General features: G+C 44.8%; 1 protein-coding gene across 17 annotated transcripts in view; it reads right to left on the bottom strand.

Annotated features, from left to right (window-relative positions):
* ABI2 (abl interactor 2) overlaps positions 1-6,894 on the bottom strand; it is a 108,687-nt gene extending 101,793 nt beyond the window's left edge. For 3 of the 17 annotated variants that reach the window (XM_037912416.2, XM_037912419.2, XM_037912409.2), the window contains exon 1: positions 6,523-6,779. In XM_037912416.2, the coding sequence (XP_037768344.1) occupies positions 6,523-6,639 (117 nt within the window). In that variant the 5' untranslated portion in view covers positions 6,640-6,779. Of the gene's footprint in view, positions 1-6,522 lie in introns of all 17 variants that reach the window. The other 14 variants (XM_037912418.2, XM_037912420.2, XM_037912421.2 and 11 more) reach the window with 11 other exon arrangements.
* Positions 6,895-15,378: the final 8,484 nt, after the last annotated feature.

Here is a 15,378-nt window from a genome sequence, read left to right as displayed (position 1 = left end):
ATGGCCTAAGAAAAATGATGAGAATTTCCCACTCTCCAGCAGATAACTTTGAGCCTAAAGAGAGACATGTCAAACAAATGCTTGCTTTATTTCAACGGAATAGTGGCTACATACAACCTTATTAACAAGGAATGTTCAGTTTACATAGCTATTATACTGCTTGGTATTCAACGATATTCAAAAAAATAAGTAGATACCATAAAAGGAGAGAGTACTTGGACCTTCCCTTAGGCAGTTATTTAAATTATATGATTTTTGTGGAATGCTACAGTAGTCTGATGGTAAAAACTGCATGTGCATTGGGGAAACAACAGGCTGAAAGTCTAACCATTTTATGTACTGATATGTCCACAGATCCATCAGATTTGCTTTTCCAGTTCCCTAATTTTGTTAAGCAGCTTTAATTTATCAGCATCTTTCTGCACTCCTCAACTATTGCAGCCTTAAACTCATCAATGACTCTTTTATATTTGCAGAACAAGCCTTCCATGCACACTTGTAAGATCCAAGTATAACCACTAATTCACTAGTAGCTAGCTTAAAAAGAAAACAAAATTTAAAGGAACAGTCAGATTAAAAAATAGTTTTTAAAAACAAATTTACTTGCATGCATCACTTTAATATTAAAACGAGAAGTTTAATAAACCTGTTTACTTTGCATTATTTGCATTATTTGTGCTGTTTGTTTACTTTGTGCAAATCTGTTATTTGGACATTGAAAATAGAATGATCTGGCTATAGTCAGTTTCTCATGTACTAAAACAAGCTACAATACGCTATAGTCATAGGTAAGGTCAGAAGAAGAATCTGAACAGAATGTTTGGGTTGCAAATACTGCAGTAGAGTATTTGTTTAACATTATTTATACAGTAAAATCCCTTATTTATGTTCCATGATGAAGTAGGATTGCTAAGAACAAATGGGAAGGCAACTGAAATAGGCTAGAAAATTCCACCCATGAGCAGGAAACTTTCCCATCTCAATACAAGAGCCTAGAAGGCTACTAATTATGGCTGCACCTTTTTCTTTTCTTTTTAATTAAACAAAAGTTTATACCCCTTACAGTTGTAGAAAAATCTTCCAAATATAAAGAATGCAGTATTGTCCTGTACAGTCCACAGACAGCTCCTATGTTTCAATAGTGATTCAGTTTGGGTAAGAAATAGCAGAGTGAAGTTAACGACTCTGGTCAGTTTCAATGCTGCTACTCAGAACCCTATGGGCAGTGGTAAAACTGTCAAGAATCATGTTGATTTCACAGTCCTACTGCTTAGGGAAGCTACCTGCACCAAGGGAGAGCAGGCACTAAAGTTATTTACAAGGGCTTCGAAAAAGTAGTGGCTCTAGAGCAGTAGTCGGCAACCGGTGGCATGTGTGCCGATTTTTACTGGCATGCTGCTGCCAGCCGGGATCCCGGCCGCCGGCCCCGCTCAGCCCACTGCCTGCCTGGGTGAACAGAACCCCAGGCCAGCAGCGGGCCGAGCAGGGCTGGTGGCCGAGACCCTGGCTGGCAGGAGCAGGCGGATGGAAACCCAGACTGGCGGGCTAAGCTGCCGGCCCCGCTGCCGGTCGGGGTCCCGGCCTCGCTCAGCCCGCTGCCGACCTGGGTGAATGGAACCCCCAGCCAGCAGCAGGCTGAGCAGGGCCGTCCGCCGGGACACCAGCTGGCAGAAGCCTACGGAACCCCAGACCGGCAGCAGCTCACCCGCTGCCGGTCTGGAGTTCTGTCCGCCATCCCGCTCAGTCTGCTGATGGTTTGGGGTTCCAGCAGCCCAGCCCCTTGCCAGCCGGGGTCCTGGCCGCCAGCCAGTCTGGGGTTCTGTCAGGGGCCCCTGTAAATGTAAAATTTATCAGTGGCATGCAAAACCTTAAATTAATGAAGACTTGGCATGCCACTTCTCAAAGGTTGCCAACCCCTGCTCTAGAGGAAAGAGAGTAGTAGAAACCTACTGGCCATTCCTCTCCTCACAACAGCCAAGAGACTAGAGAAGCCAATACAATACTGGAAACGCACACCCCTCACAGCAGCCTGGAGGCTCTGAAGGTGGGGAAGGGTGGGAGAGCTCATTCTTACTTTCGAGCAACTAGAGATGAGTGGAGCATCACATTCTTCAAAGACTGAGAATGACAGTGCCTTTCAGAAGGCTCCAGGGACAGCAGCTGGTAGAAATCCCAGCACCTATCCCAAAAACTAGATGTGGCATGCTGGCTTTTCACCTGAACACATACCTCAATGGCGGAAGCTCTCCACTCTAATATTTTATATCTGCTTGTGACAAGTAGGTTTAGTCCTCTGGCCAGCATGTATCTGGTAATTTTTCCAACTCTCTTTCAAAGCGTGCCAAAAGATTTGAGAGCTCATGAGTTTTGGAAGCTAGATGCATTGCATGAAATGAGAGGCTTTTTAAAAGAAGCAGTGATTACTGGGTAAACCAAAAAAGGTCTGAACAGAATATAATAGTTGATTATTCTCACAGAGACCTGTAGCATAACCTTCAAAAGATGGATAAGCCAAGATAATGCTAGGATTTACTTTAGTATATTAGTAATAGAAATAAGTGTGATCAGAAAAAATGTGCAATCACATCATGTGTAACATTTCTTGGAACAGCAAAGAAAATTCTAAAACACCAAAATTATACAATTGTGGCTTATTGGCCAGTCTGAGCATTCTTTGCTTCTTATAGGAGACCCATACAAAAGCACTGTACAATGCAAATATTTTCTGTGAAAATGGAGACCCTGAATAGTTAATTAAATTCTTGGTCATCAATTAGCTACTCTTCAATAAAGTTAACTTTATAACATGGTGCAGACTGAGCACTGAACTGGGTATAATCTGCAGAGCATGAGAAGATGAGGCTATGAATAACCAGCATCAGATTCCTGCCTCTGATTAGCAAACCCTAACAGCTCCGATGAAGAGTCTTCTGAACAAAGTTGTTTGAAAAATGCACGTACATGCTGTATTATATCTTTTTTGAAAGAAAATGCAGAGATCACTATGTGCTTCCCCCAACTTATTTTTATTGTAGGAATAAGTCTTGTCTGTTGAGTAATGTTTATTTTTATTCCATTTCTCTATAAAGACTGCATATTTTGATATTTATGTTTATGAACTTAAGTTTAGAAACTGATTTATTGCTCTGGGTAACCTTATGCCTATTTTTGCTCTAAGTCAGATATTAAAAAAAAGTCTGAATTATTTGAGTGTGATCTGGAAATTTTATTTTTCCATAGCGTGTATCAATTTATTTTCCTGTTCAGCAGAGTTAATGGCTGCTGAAAAGCATGTCACCATATTAGTTGATTGGTGTACTAAAGAGTGACTCAGTGGAGAATTTAAAAAGAGCAAACATTTTTCTAGAGCTAAAACTGAAGAAAGCTGTTTTCTGCCAAAACACTGGTCTTTCACATTTTTTCTCCTCTTATATTTGCAATGAAATTAAATTACTTACTATACATTTGATGTTTTATCTGATTATTTGCTATCACAAGATTTTAGGGTGCTGTATCAGCACATGCAAGGGAAGGCTGGTTACCTATTTGTTGAACACTAACCATAAGAAAGGTTTACCTGCTTTTGTTTTTAAATGGTGCTGAAGTAACTCTGACTCTTCATACAACAAATCAAGTATAACTGATTAGCCAGATTTCTATATTTGAAGTTTATGACTCCCAAAGTTGTACAATCTGAATACCTAGTTTCATAAGAAACATATCAAATTACAGCAATTGTTCCAGCTAGCAAATCCCATGCAGAGATCTCCATGTTACCTGAAGATATTTGAAGCACCTTTCAAGTTGCTAAGAAAATCAAATGTATATTAACAGTATACTTCAAATTCTCTATTAAGTGATATAAGCAGATGAATCTTGTCAGACTTCTCACAGTGATCTACACATCCACCCATTTTAACAACAATTTCTATACTTCGGAATAAAACTACAGATCCTACAAATCACCAACTGGTACACAAAAATGCTGACAAACTGATGGCAAAGAGGTCAATATGAGCATATCACTTTCATGCTCCAATCACTGTAGCGGCTACCCATCCAATATTAGATCAAATTCAAATCTTAGTCTTAGCTTGGCCTAGCCCTTAGACATCGCAAAGGTCCCCATAACAAAGACCTCCTGAAACTGCAGCAGTCAAACACACAAGGAAATTCTAGAACAGTGGTTCTCAACCAGGGGTATGCAGAGGTCTTCCAGGGAGTACTTCAATTCATTTAGACATCTGTCTAATTTTACAACAGGCTATATAATAAGCACTAGCAAAGTCACTACAAACTAAAATTTCATACAGACAATGACTTGTTTATACTGCTCTATACACTAAACACTGACATGCAAGCACAATATTTATATACAAATTGATTTATTTTATAATTATATGGTAAAAATGAGAAAGTAAGCAATTTTTCAGTAACAGTATGCAGTGACACTTTTATTTTTGTAAGCAAGTAGTTTCTAAGTGGGGTGAAACTTGGGGTACGCAAGACAAATCAGACTCCTGAAAGCAGTACAGTAATCTGGAAAGGTCGAGAGCCACTGTTCTAGAAGACCATGGCAGAACTAGTAGAAGCTGAAGACAGGGCTTCTTGGAGGCTTAATTCTCCACCATAGCTAGGAATGACCACAACTCTGACCACCTTCTGCACAAACTGCAGGACTAACCTTTTTCACATGACTAATAGCAAAATAGCCCACAATGCTGCTTGGTTTTGGAAAGGGATAGACCATAAAGAGTAATTTAGTCCCCTCTACTTGTTCCTGAAAAGGAGAAACGAAAATGTAGCTCTAAGCATGGACTATTTGGGTGAATTTACGTAATTTTGTAAGAGGCTCAGATAGTCATAAGCATGGTATAGATACCTAGACAGATCAGTAACAAAAAAAGATTCAGAAGTCCTTTAACCAAGCTGGTTATATCAGTAGAATATTTACTAATGGAAGACTCAACATTTTGTGAGGACAGTGCCAGATAAACTCTAAAAAAAATGGATACACCTTGCACAGGAAAACCATACAAAGGAAATACTGCAATCATTGAGATCTTTAGATATGCACAACAAGGTCCTGGTCCATGATGACAGCTCCTAGATGCTATATGGTAATACAAATAATAACATGGACACAATCATCCTGTATCTATAGGGACAACAGATAGTCAAGAAGGGCATATACAGAGGACAATAACTGAATTACATCTCCCCACTTCCTCTGCCTTTGAGACTCTTCCCACCCACGCAAAAGACAGTCAGCTTCACAATACAGATTTTAAAAAGTTACATATTTAACCATTCATATTATCAAAGTACAGTTTTGATTAAATAATTTGAAAAAGGGGAAATAGTAATGATAGAACATGCTGTTAAATACTGTTCATTTTCTAACAAGGTATGTATTTAGCTGTGTCATCACACTAATTGAAATCTTATTGTAAATGACCTAAAATATCAATAAATAAAATATTTTTCCCAATAAAATGTTGATCATTCTATGATGTGGATGCCGTGAATTAAACAGTCTAATCTCTTCTATAGTGACATTATTTTAACTATTCTCTCCCCCACTGGTTATATCATTCCCGTTCCCCTCCCCCCGGGGTCACCTGCTACAGTAATCCTACCAACATCTCAAACTGGCCACAGCTGTTATCATCCTTATGTGCCAGTTCTGAAAGAAACACACAAAAACGGCTTCCATAGGGGGGGAAAGAGAGAGAATATGAAACTGGGGTCCCAGGCACTTCTTTTAATGATTGTTCGGTACGGCAGTGAGGAGAGTGCTGTAAAATTCTCGACAGGTACCAGGCTGTTGATTCCACCTTCCCCTCTTCACTGGCCGCATCTCTATTTTACTGCGACTCCTCACACCCCACGGGAGTGACCTCACTCTGATAGCCCCCTGCCATGTTCCTCCACTCCTCTCGGCACCCCCCGCCCCCCAGCACTAGTCTCCTTCCTCCGCACACGCCCGGCCCACGTTACTCCCCACCAATGTCTACCGCAAGCCCCTGTCACCCCCTCTTCCCGTCACGGCCGCCAGCCTAACTGCGCGCCCGTCGCGGCTTCCTTCCCCCACGATGCCGACGGAAAGCGGCTGCATCTGACCGAAGATCCCTGCAAGACCGAGCCCTATAAATACCCCCCACCCGCGCTTCACCTCTTCCGTCCCCCATCTGCCGACCCCCCTACGGCCCTCGTCAGCTCTGCTCGCCCCGCGCCCGCTGCCTCCCCAGCCGGGGCCAGCCCAGGGAGAGGAGCCCGGGCGGCAAGATACACCCGCCCCCCGGGGGGGCTTTCGGGAGGTGAAGCGGTCTCCGGAGGCGGCGGCGGCGGCACCACGCACCCCCCCCCGCCCCCCGCTGCCAGCTCCGTGCCCCCCGCGGGCGGAGAGCCGGGCTGGGCTCCCCACGGTCATTCCCCCTTCTCCCCAGCTGGAGCCCCCTCAGCCCGCGGGGAGAGGCGGCCCCGGCCCCGCCGCCCGGCAGCGCCCGCTCCCGCCGGCACCTGGATGTAGTTGGTCTCGCAGTACTCGGCCACCCGCTCCAGGTTGGTGTAGCTGTCGAAGAGGGCCCGGCGCCCGCCCGGGATTTCCTCCTCCAGCAGCATCTGCAGCTCCGCCATCTTCACATCCTCGCCCCCGCCTCGCCGCCGAGACCGGGCCGGGGGCCCAGCGAGAGAAACACCCACCGCGGCGCGGCGCGGCGCAACCACCGGCCACCCCACCGCGCAGGCGCAGAACCCGGGCCAGACAGACCCCCCCGGGCTCGGCGCCCCTCACGCGCACACCCACTTCCGGTTCATCCCGGCAGGGGGCGAGGGGGCGTCCGCCAGTAACCCCGTCCCCGCCGCGGGGGGAGCCAGAGGGGCGGGGCAGCGCGCCTGGAGGGGCGAGGGGGCTGGGGAGGTCGGAGGGGAGGGGCGAGGGGGCTGGGGGCGTGAGGGGCGGGCACTGAAGAGGGATGAAACAGGAGGGCTGGTGAGAACAGAAGGAGACCATCTGGCTGGGCAGGGCAGGGATTGTATGTTACGGGGACTAAGCAATGACTGACGGGATGGAGTTGGGGGAAGGGATGAAACCAAGGAAATTCTCTCTCTGCACTTGCATCCATCCGTTTGCAGCCTCCAAATGCTGCATTTTCAACCTAGCAGCCCCCAGAGCGGTTTCCTTACCCACTGCTGTGCACCAGACAGGCATTTTGCACTTGCACATCTGGACCCCTGTTACACATGTGCATATGAGAGTTTGAGGCGAGTACATGGGTGTACAATCCTAGTATGTACCCATCCTTGCAAAATTGAAAATCTGACCCTTGAAGTTTCCAACACCGTCATTCTCTGTTTCTCTTTGGTTTCCATCACAGGTTATAATAAATCAAGTCCAGTTCCCTGGAAATCTAGGATATAATCCTTGAATAGAGGATGCTGTGTAACAACAATTAACTGAAACTACAATTAAACTAAAGGTCCTCATTGACTAAATATATTGTGACAGGTTTCAGAATGGTAGCCGTGTTAGTCTGAATCAGCAAAAACCACTAGGAGTCCTTGTGGCACCTTAGAGACTAACAAGCCTTCCTACCAATGCTACAAAAAGAAGGATTCTGTGTGGACTGCTCCTGAAAGTCGAAACAACAGACTGGACTTCTACATACAGTGCTTCCGCCGACATGCGCGGGCTGAAATTGTGGTTTGTTAGTCTCTAAGGTGCCACAAGCACTCCTCATTTTTTTAAAATATATTGTGACTATACTCTATTTACCTCAGTCTAACACTCGTTGAAGATTCAACTAAATATATTGTTTGTTAGTCTCTAAGGTGCCACAAGCACTCCTCATTTTTTTTAAATATATTGTGACTATACTCTATTTACCTCAGTCTAACACTTGTTGAAGATTCCCCTATGAATTTCACAAATAAACCATCAGAGCCAGTATAATCTGTGTACTTCATGCCCACCCTTTCTGTATATTTTGCTGCCCATCTGCTGAAGGTAGATGCCTGATGATCACAAAATTACACCGAAAAAGGAAACAAATATAAACAATATATTTAAGACAATATAAAAAAAATATTAAAATCACAGTGTATTATATACTGACATTGAAAAGTATCAGAGTAACAGCCGTGTTAGTCTGTATTCGCAAAAAGAAAAGGAGTACTTGTGGCACCTTAGAGACTAACCAATTTATTTGAGCATGAGCTTTCGTGAGCTGTAGCTCACGAAAGCTCATGCTCAAATAAATTGGTTAGTCTCTAAGGTGCCACAAGTACTCCTTTTCTTTTTATTGAAAAGTATATATCACTGAGCTGGTCATCAAAAATTCTAGGAAAAGTACTAGATATTATTGTACAGTGATGATAGCCAGTAATTTCACAGTTATGGGAATTATTTCAAAAAGCCAATGTCAAGCACTTTGTTCAACCACATTTTATTAATGTACTTAAGAATGGTGTCAATGTGACTACTCCCATGCTTAAAATTATGGACATGCGTAAGTATTTTGCTGAATCAGGGTTTACTTTTTTCCCCCTCAGGTTTGTGACTTACGTCCTCTGAAAATAGTGTTTTCTTTACTAACAATTTTGACCTACATTTCCATTTTGTGAACTTTTGACTTTGTGCTGCTGTCTTTCCAAATTAGGTAATTGCAGCATGTCAGTGGCAAGCTAACAGCACATTTCTGAAGCAGAGGTCCAATCCTGCACCATTCATCTCAACAGGACTACCGTGTACACCAGGATCAGGTTTTTGTGCTTTTTATGTAACTACTCCTCAGTTCTAATTAGAAGAAGAATAAAATGTTTCTTTTGTATGGATCCCACATAAAAAGCTGCAATTGTACAGGGAGAATGAAAGGGTAAATTCTGAGCCACAAACCAGTGTGCTTTTCAGAATCAAAAGAGAACATTTTATAATCCAAAGGGCACTCCAACCAGAGAGGAAGGATTGTCTTGCGGCTAAAGCACACCGTTTATTTAGTCTTGGCTTTGCCACTGAGTTACTGTGTGATCTCAGGCAAGTCACTTAATATCTATACAATTAAAATTATAATACCCATCCCACATGAATGTTGAATGATTTAATTCCTGATCACTTCCCTTTAACCTGCACAGAAAGTCCCTTTTCTGTACACAGAACTCCACCTCCCATACAGAAAGCTAGGTCATCCACTAGTGGAGAAGCATTTCAGCTTTCCCAGGAGAGCTCTTTTCAGAGCTGGGTATCTGGACAGGGGGAGAGGGCAATCTGACTTGCATCACCCTTCCATGAGCCCCACAGAGATTCTCGCACAAATGTAATACAGACCTAGGCAGTATTACATTTCTATTCTTACAGTTTCCGTGTTGCAAGGGATTCTGAGGTAGCCACCAGCTAGAGAAGCCTCAACACAGCAGTCCTATTGGAGCTGCACAGCGATGGCACTGTGGAAGGGAATATTGCCAGGGATTTAGAGCTGGCACAATACGTCCACCTAGATGGGCCTGGCCTCCAACTGATTTCCTAGAATATATGTGGATTCTAAAGAATCTGCAGGATTTGTGAGCCAGACCTACAGCCTTTGGGCAAGCCCCATTCTGCTCTTCTCTCAAGAGAATAATTGGGAAGAAATCACTGCAAGGAAAAACTCCTGGAGACTTCTTCCTGTTAGCCCTGATCCCAGGTTTTCCCATGGGAGGAGTGATTGGATGTAATGTTTGTTAAAGTGTTTTAAAATCCTCACAGGCAAAGTGTTATTCTAACATTTTTTATGCCGGTTAAAATTTGCAATTTACAACTTCTTGATAGTGTGTTTTAATTTTTCTAAAGCAGTTAAGGTTCCTTGAGACTAATTCATATTTCATAGCTGTAACCAGTTTAACTCCATATAGACATGTGAAAACAATGAAATACCCTATCATATGTATTCTACAACTACATGCACTGAAGATTTCAATACTGTACAATCTCAGTATTGCCAATCCCAGAAGTTCAAAGATCTTGAGTTACATCCCAAAAAACACTTGTTGCTTTTAAAGATACAATCATGTATTTTAGTGAGTCTTCTGATTTGTGAACGCTCCTGGCCCAGCCCCACTGTTGCATGTGAATTTTGCAGGGTTGCCAACCTTGACAAATGTATAGGAGGAGGTTTTGACCCCTGCTGCAGGAGCTCTGGCTAAAAGTCCCAACTGAGTTCACATTACAAAAATGGTGTATGAAGTACTGCCTGCTAATGTGGAGCTTCCAGCTTCTCCCAACCCCTCCTCCGCCCCCCACATACTAATTAATTCTGTGTCCCAGCTCCGCATCTGCCAAATCCTCAGCCCGATATCAATTAATTATGCACCCACCTAGCCCACATCAATTTTGTGCCCTCTCAGCCCCATATTAATTCATATTGTGCCTACACTACTGCCTCAGACCCACATCGACTCTGCCTCCCACCCCTGTGCCACATCTGCCTTTGCCCCTTGGCCTACGCATCCAGCTCAAGGTATTCTTCACACACACTCCAGGCCTAAGATGAAGCTCCAGAGGCTCTTGGCATGTGCCTTCAGCCAACAGGGGGTTGGGAACTTCAGGACTCTTCACTCATTCTCTTCTTTGGCACCAGTCAGCCAGAACCCATCCCACCTATAATCCCTACATTATCTGTTTGCAAGAGGAAGATGTTGCCAAGACCTGCAAGGAAGGTTTTCCAAAGATGCTGATAAGAGTTTTGGTTTGGATTAGGTAGCAGCAGATTTTGGTGAGAGGGAGTTTGTAATCATAGAAATGTAGGACCAGAAGGGACCTCGATACGTCATCTAGTCCAGTCTAAGTAGCGAGACTAAGTATTATCTAGACCAGTGTTTCTCAATGACCGGTTCATGGACCAGTGCCAGTCCCTGAGATTTCCCTAACACAGTTTAAGAAGGCAGCAAGCCGGCCTCTGGTATCAAAAAGGTTGAGAAACACTGATCTAGACCATCCCTGACAGGTGTTTGTCTAACCTTTTCTTAAAAACCTCCAATGACAGAGATTCCACAACCTCCCTAGGTAATTTGTTCCAGTGCTTAACTATCCTCAGGGTTAGGAAGTTTTCCTAATGTCGAACTTAAATCACCCTTGCTGCTATTTAGCCCATTACTTCTTGTCCTGTCCTTGGGAGTTAAGGAGAACAATTTATCACCCTCCTCTTTATAACAACCTTTTACATACCTGAAGACTGTTACCATGTCCCCCATCAGTCTTCTTGTCTCCAGACTGAACAAACCAACTTTTTTCAGTCTTTCTTTAAAGGTCATGTTTTCTAGACCTTTAACCATTTTTGTTGCTCTCCTCTGGACTTTCTCCAGTTTGTCCACATCTTTCTCTAAGTGTGGTGCCTAGAACTGGATGCAGTACTGCAGTTGAGGCCTTATCAATGCTAAGTAATGTGGAAGACGTACTTCTCTAGTCTTCCTTACAAGACAAGCTAATACATCCCAGTCTGATGTTTACTTTTTTTGCAGCAGTATTACATTGCTGGCTCATATGTAGTTTGAAATCCCCTATTGCCCCCAGAGCCTTTTCCGCAGGACTGTTTCCTAGGCAATCATTTCCCATTTTGAATTTGTGAAATTCATTATTCCTTCCTAAGTGTAGTACTTTGCATTTGTCCTCACTGAATATCATCTTATTTGTTTCAGACCATTTCTCCATTTTGTCAAGATCATTTTGAATTTGAGTCCTGTCCTCCAAAGCACTAGAAACCTAAGTTCCCTGTAAGCTGTGCGGCCGCACATTAGCCTATTTAGAGCTACGCAGGCGCTCAGGGAACCCACCCGGGGACCAATTGGGGGAGGGGTGCCCCTCCCCCAGCCCCCACTTAGCCCGGCCCCCAAGCTGCCACGGCAAGGGCACCCCTCTGCCAGCCCCAACTCAGCTGTGGCCGAGCCCGGCTGGAACAGTGCAGACCCAGGCGCAGCCGGAGTGGCCTGGCTCGGCTGCCCCGAACCCAGCCCTGGCCCAGACCTGCTGGGGCCAGGGGAGGGGTGCCTATCCTGCAGCCCCAGCTCAGGAGTTGCCACTGTGGGGAGAGGCACCTCTCCCCATCAGCCCAGGTGCTGTTGTGGGGAGAGAAAGCTGAGGGGAGTCCTCTCACATCATCTCCATATTGGGGCATATAACAAAATTCATTCTGCACATGGGTGGGAAAAATTAAAGGGCTCACTGGAACCTCTCCCAGCTTGGTAGTGTAAGCAAACTGTATAAGTGTACACTCTAGGCCAGGGGTTCTTAACTTTTTTCTTTCTCAGGCTCCCCAACATGCTATAAAAACTCCATGGCCCACCTGTGCAACAACAATTGGTTTTCTGCATATAAAAGCCAGGGCCGGCATTAGGGGGTAGCAAGCAAGACAATTGCCACAGGGGCTCCTGCGAAGCTAAGTTGCTCAGGCTTTGGCTTCAGCCCCAGGTGGCAGGGCTCAGGGCCACAGGCTTCAGCCCCATGCAGTGGGGCTTCAGCTTTCTGCTGTGAGCACCAATGACTCTAACACTGGCCATGCTTGGTGGACCCCCTGGAACCTGTTCGTGGCCCCCCAGGGGGCCCCGGACCCCTGGTTGAGAACCACTGTTCCAGGCCATTATCCAAATCATTTATGAAGATATTGAATAGAACCAGATCCCTGAAGGACTGTGCTCAATATGCCCTTCCCTCTTGACTGTGAACCATTGATAACTACTCTCCGAGTACGATTTTCCAATTAGTTGTGAACCCATCTTATAGTAGGTTTACAAGGCTATATTTCTCTGGTTTAAAAAGGTCATGTGAGAATCTCAAAAGCCTTACTAACATCATGAAATAGCGCATCTACTGTTTCTCCCATTTCTCCCCTGTCAAAGAAGCATATAAGCTGTTTTGACATGACTGGTTCTTGACAAATCCAGGTTGACTGTTGCTTATCACTTATTATCGTCTAGGTGTTTACAAACGGATTGTTTGTTTGCTCTATTATCATTTTGGGAACCAAAGTTAAGTATACTGGTCTCTAATTCCCTGAGTTGTCATTCCCCTCTTTATAGATAGCCACTATATTTGCCTTTTTCCAGTCCTCTGGGATCTCTCCTGTCCTCCACAAATTGTCAGAGATAATCACTAATGGCCCAAAGATCTCTTCCCTCTAATGTCTTGGATGTCATTATATGCACACAGTTAAAATCTGCTTGGGCCCTTTTGCTCTCAGCTCCTGGATTGATCTTGCCAGACCAATAGCCAGGCTTTCTCATGGGACAGTTCGCATCTGTAGATCCTGTTCCTGGTCTGCCAGAGGGTATGTTTAATGATTTTTAGGGTATAATGTAAAATCTTATCTTAGGTACACACACAGGCCTGATCACCATAGTATCTAGGCTCACCTGTTTGCATAGGCTCATAGTTAGTTCTTTACCATCACAGCAAGGCAGGGTGGTACACAATTTTATGGAGTTCCCTATTTGAATGACTCATATTTTTTGTTTTTAATTTAAATATGGAAAGTCCACATGTCACAGCAACGGTCACCCTCTGATCAACTATACAAATACATAAGATAACTTGTAATGGTGTCAGGGGGTATTCCCTCCCAGAGAGGCAGGCAATGGGATGGGGTCCCTTTTTCCTCCCTAGCAGTGGCAGCAGGGAACCCCCTCATCCCAAGAGCAGCACTGGTTCCTCTCCAAGAGGGCACATGACCCAGGGCAGAGGAGACAGTGGGGCACAGCGTGCCCCATGGGCTCAATCTGGCACATGGCTCACAAAGGGCAGAGCCTACCACAGGCAGGTTTGTGGGGCTGTGTGACATTACCCAGGGTACAATCTGGACTGTTGAATAGCTGTGTCGCCTCAGTTCTCCAGCCTGGGGTGCCTTTTACACTGCTTCACTCCAAGAGCAACCACGCCTGGTCTGCCCACACACAGTTTCCAGCACATAAATTACTCTCAGCTATATTATATGAGTGCTGTGGCCAGCCACTCTTGAATTACACTGCAGAGCAATGCCATCAAATTCCCAGTCCCAGACTTCCCCCAGAAATGTGCGTCTTGTACTGCCCAGTCCTTTCCTGGGCAACACAAGCTCATATAAGGTCTGTCATTTTATTAATAGAAAATAATATGCACAAATCCTGTTATCAAAAAACATTTCAATACAAATACACTGGCTTAGATAAAACAAGTTTACTATCTACAGAAAGATAGATGTTAAGTGATTACAGGTAATGAGGCATAAAAGTCAGAATTGGTTACAAAGAAATAAAAGGTAAAACACAACTAATTCTTAATTTAACAAGCTAAGTGAATTCAAAGCAAAAAGTCTCTCTCACCACATACTTCAGCAGTCTTACTGGCTGAACTCCTTTCAGACAAAATCCCTCCCTCAGTCCAAAGCTGTTTCTTTGTTCCTCAGGTATTGTGGGTAGAGAGAAAAGGAGAAATATTTGGGGCATCTGTTCCCTTCATTCTTGTACATTTTCTTCTCTTTAAGAACTATCTGCAAGGGTTCAGGAGACAGAAAGTCTGTGGGGATAGGAACCTCCAGCTGTTTCTCTGTTGCTGCCCCGCCTGGGACAGGTGGCTTGGGGAAGAGCTGGGGCTTCCCCTCCCAGACCACAATGTCAGGACTTGGGCAGGAGCTCTCCCATTGGATGGGGATATGGATGCCCCAGCCCGTTACCTCCTGTGTGAGTGGCAAGTCTTGGGCCATGGTGCCACCCTGCTGCTGTCTTGGGCATGGCCATGTGGGAGGCAGGGGCTACTGGGTCTCTGCAACCTCAGAACTGGTCAAGTGGGGCAGCCTGGGCCCCTTGGTCTCCTCCCCTTGTTGCACCCCTGGCCTGCTGCACCCTTCTCCTGCCACACACAGAGTCTAAGGGTAGTGTTGATGGGGCCCTCAAAGGAGTGGATCTTGGAGCTAACACCCCATTGAGATGCTTAGGGAAATTCACCTCTCTCACAACTATTGTTTCAGGCTCTCTGCAGCCTCACACAGATGATATTGGACTGGTTACACATGGTTCACATTTTCAAGCTTTTCTTCTCAACTATAAGAGCTAGCAACTTACTTTTTACATGAAAGCTGCGAGTCTGATGTAATCACATGATTCCAGGAGCTGGGACCCCTGAGCCTGTAGTGCCTGTGCCTTAGTCCAGCCTTGCTTGGAACTGTGCTTGAACCAAAAGAAATACATAGACACAGGAACATTTCTCAAAACTTGTCAAGATTTATGCTCCATTGGCTATTTTACAGTGCTACCAAACATATGTGCTGCTCTTGACTAATTCATGACCATAGAACGCATACACACTTTCTTTGTCTGAAAATTGTGGTAAACTGTGTGTATGAAGCAATCTTTCCTGCTTCTGTCACACATCTGATT

The sequence above is a fragment of the Chelonia mydas genome, chromosome 11 (assembly GCF_015237465.2).
Source record: "Chelonia mydas isolate rCheMyd1 chromosome 11, rCheMyd1.pri.v2, whole genome shotgun sequence".
NCBI lineage: Eukaryota > Metazoa > Chordata > Testudines > Cheloniidae > Chelonia > Chelonia mydas.
Note: the sequence above shows the minus strand (reverse complement) of the source record. Positions and strands in the feature narration are given on the sequence as shown.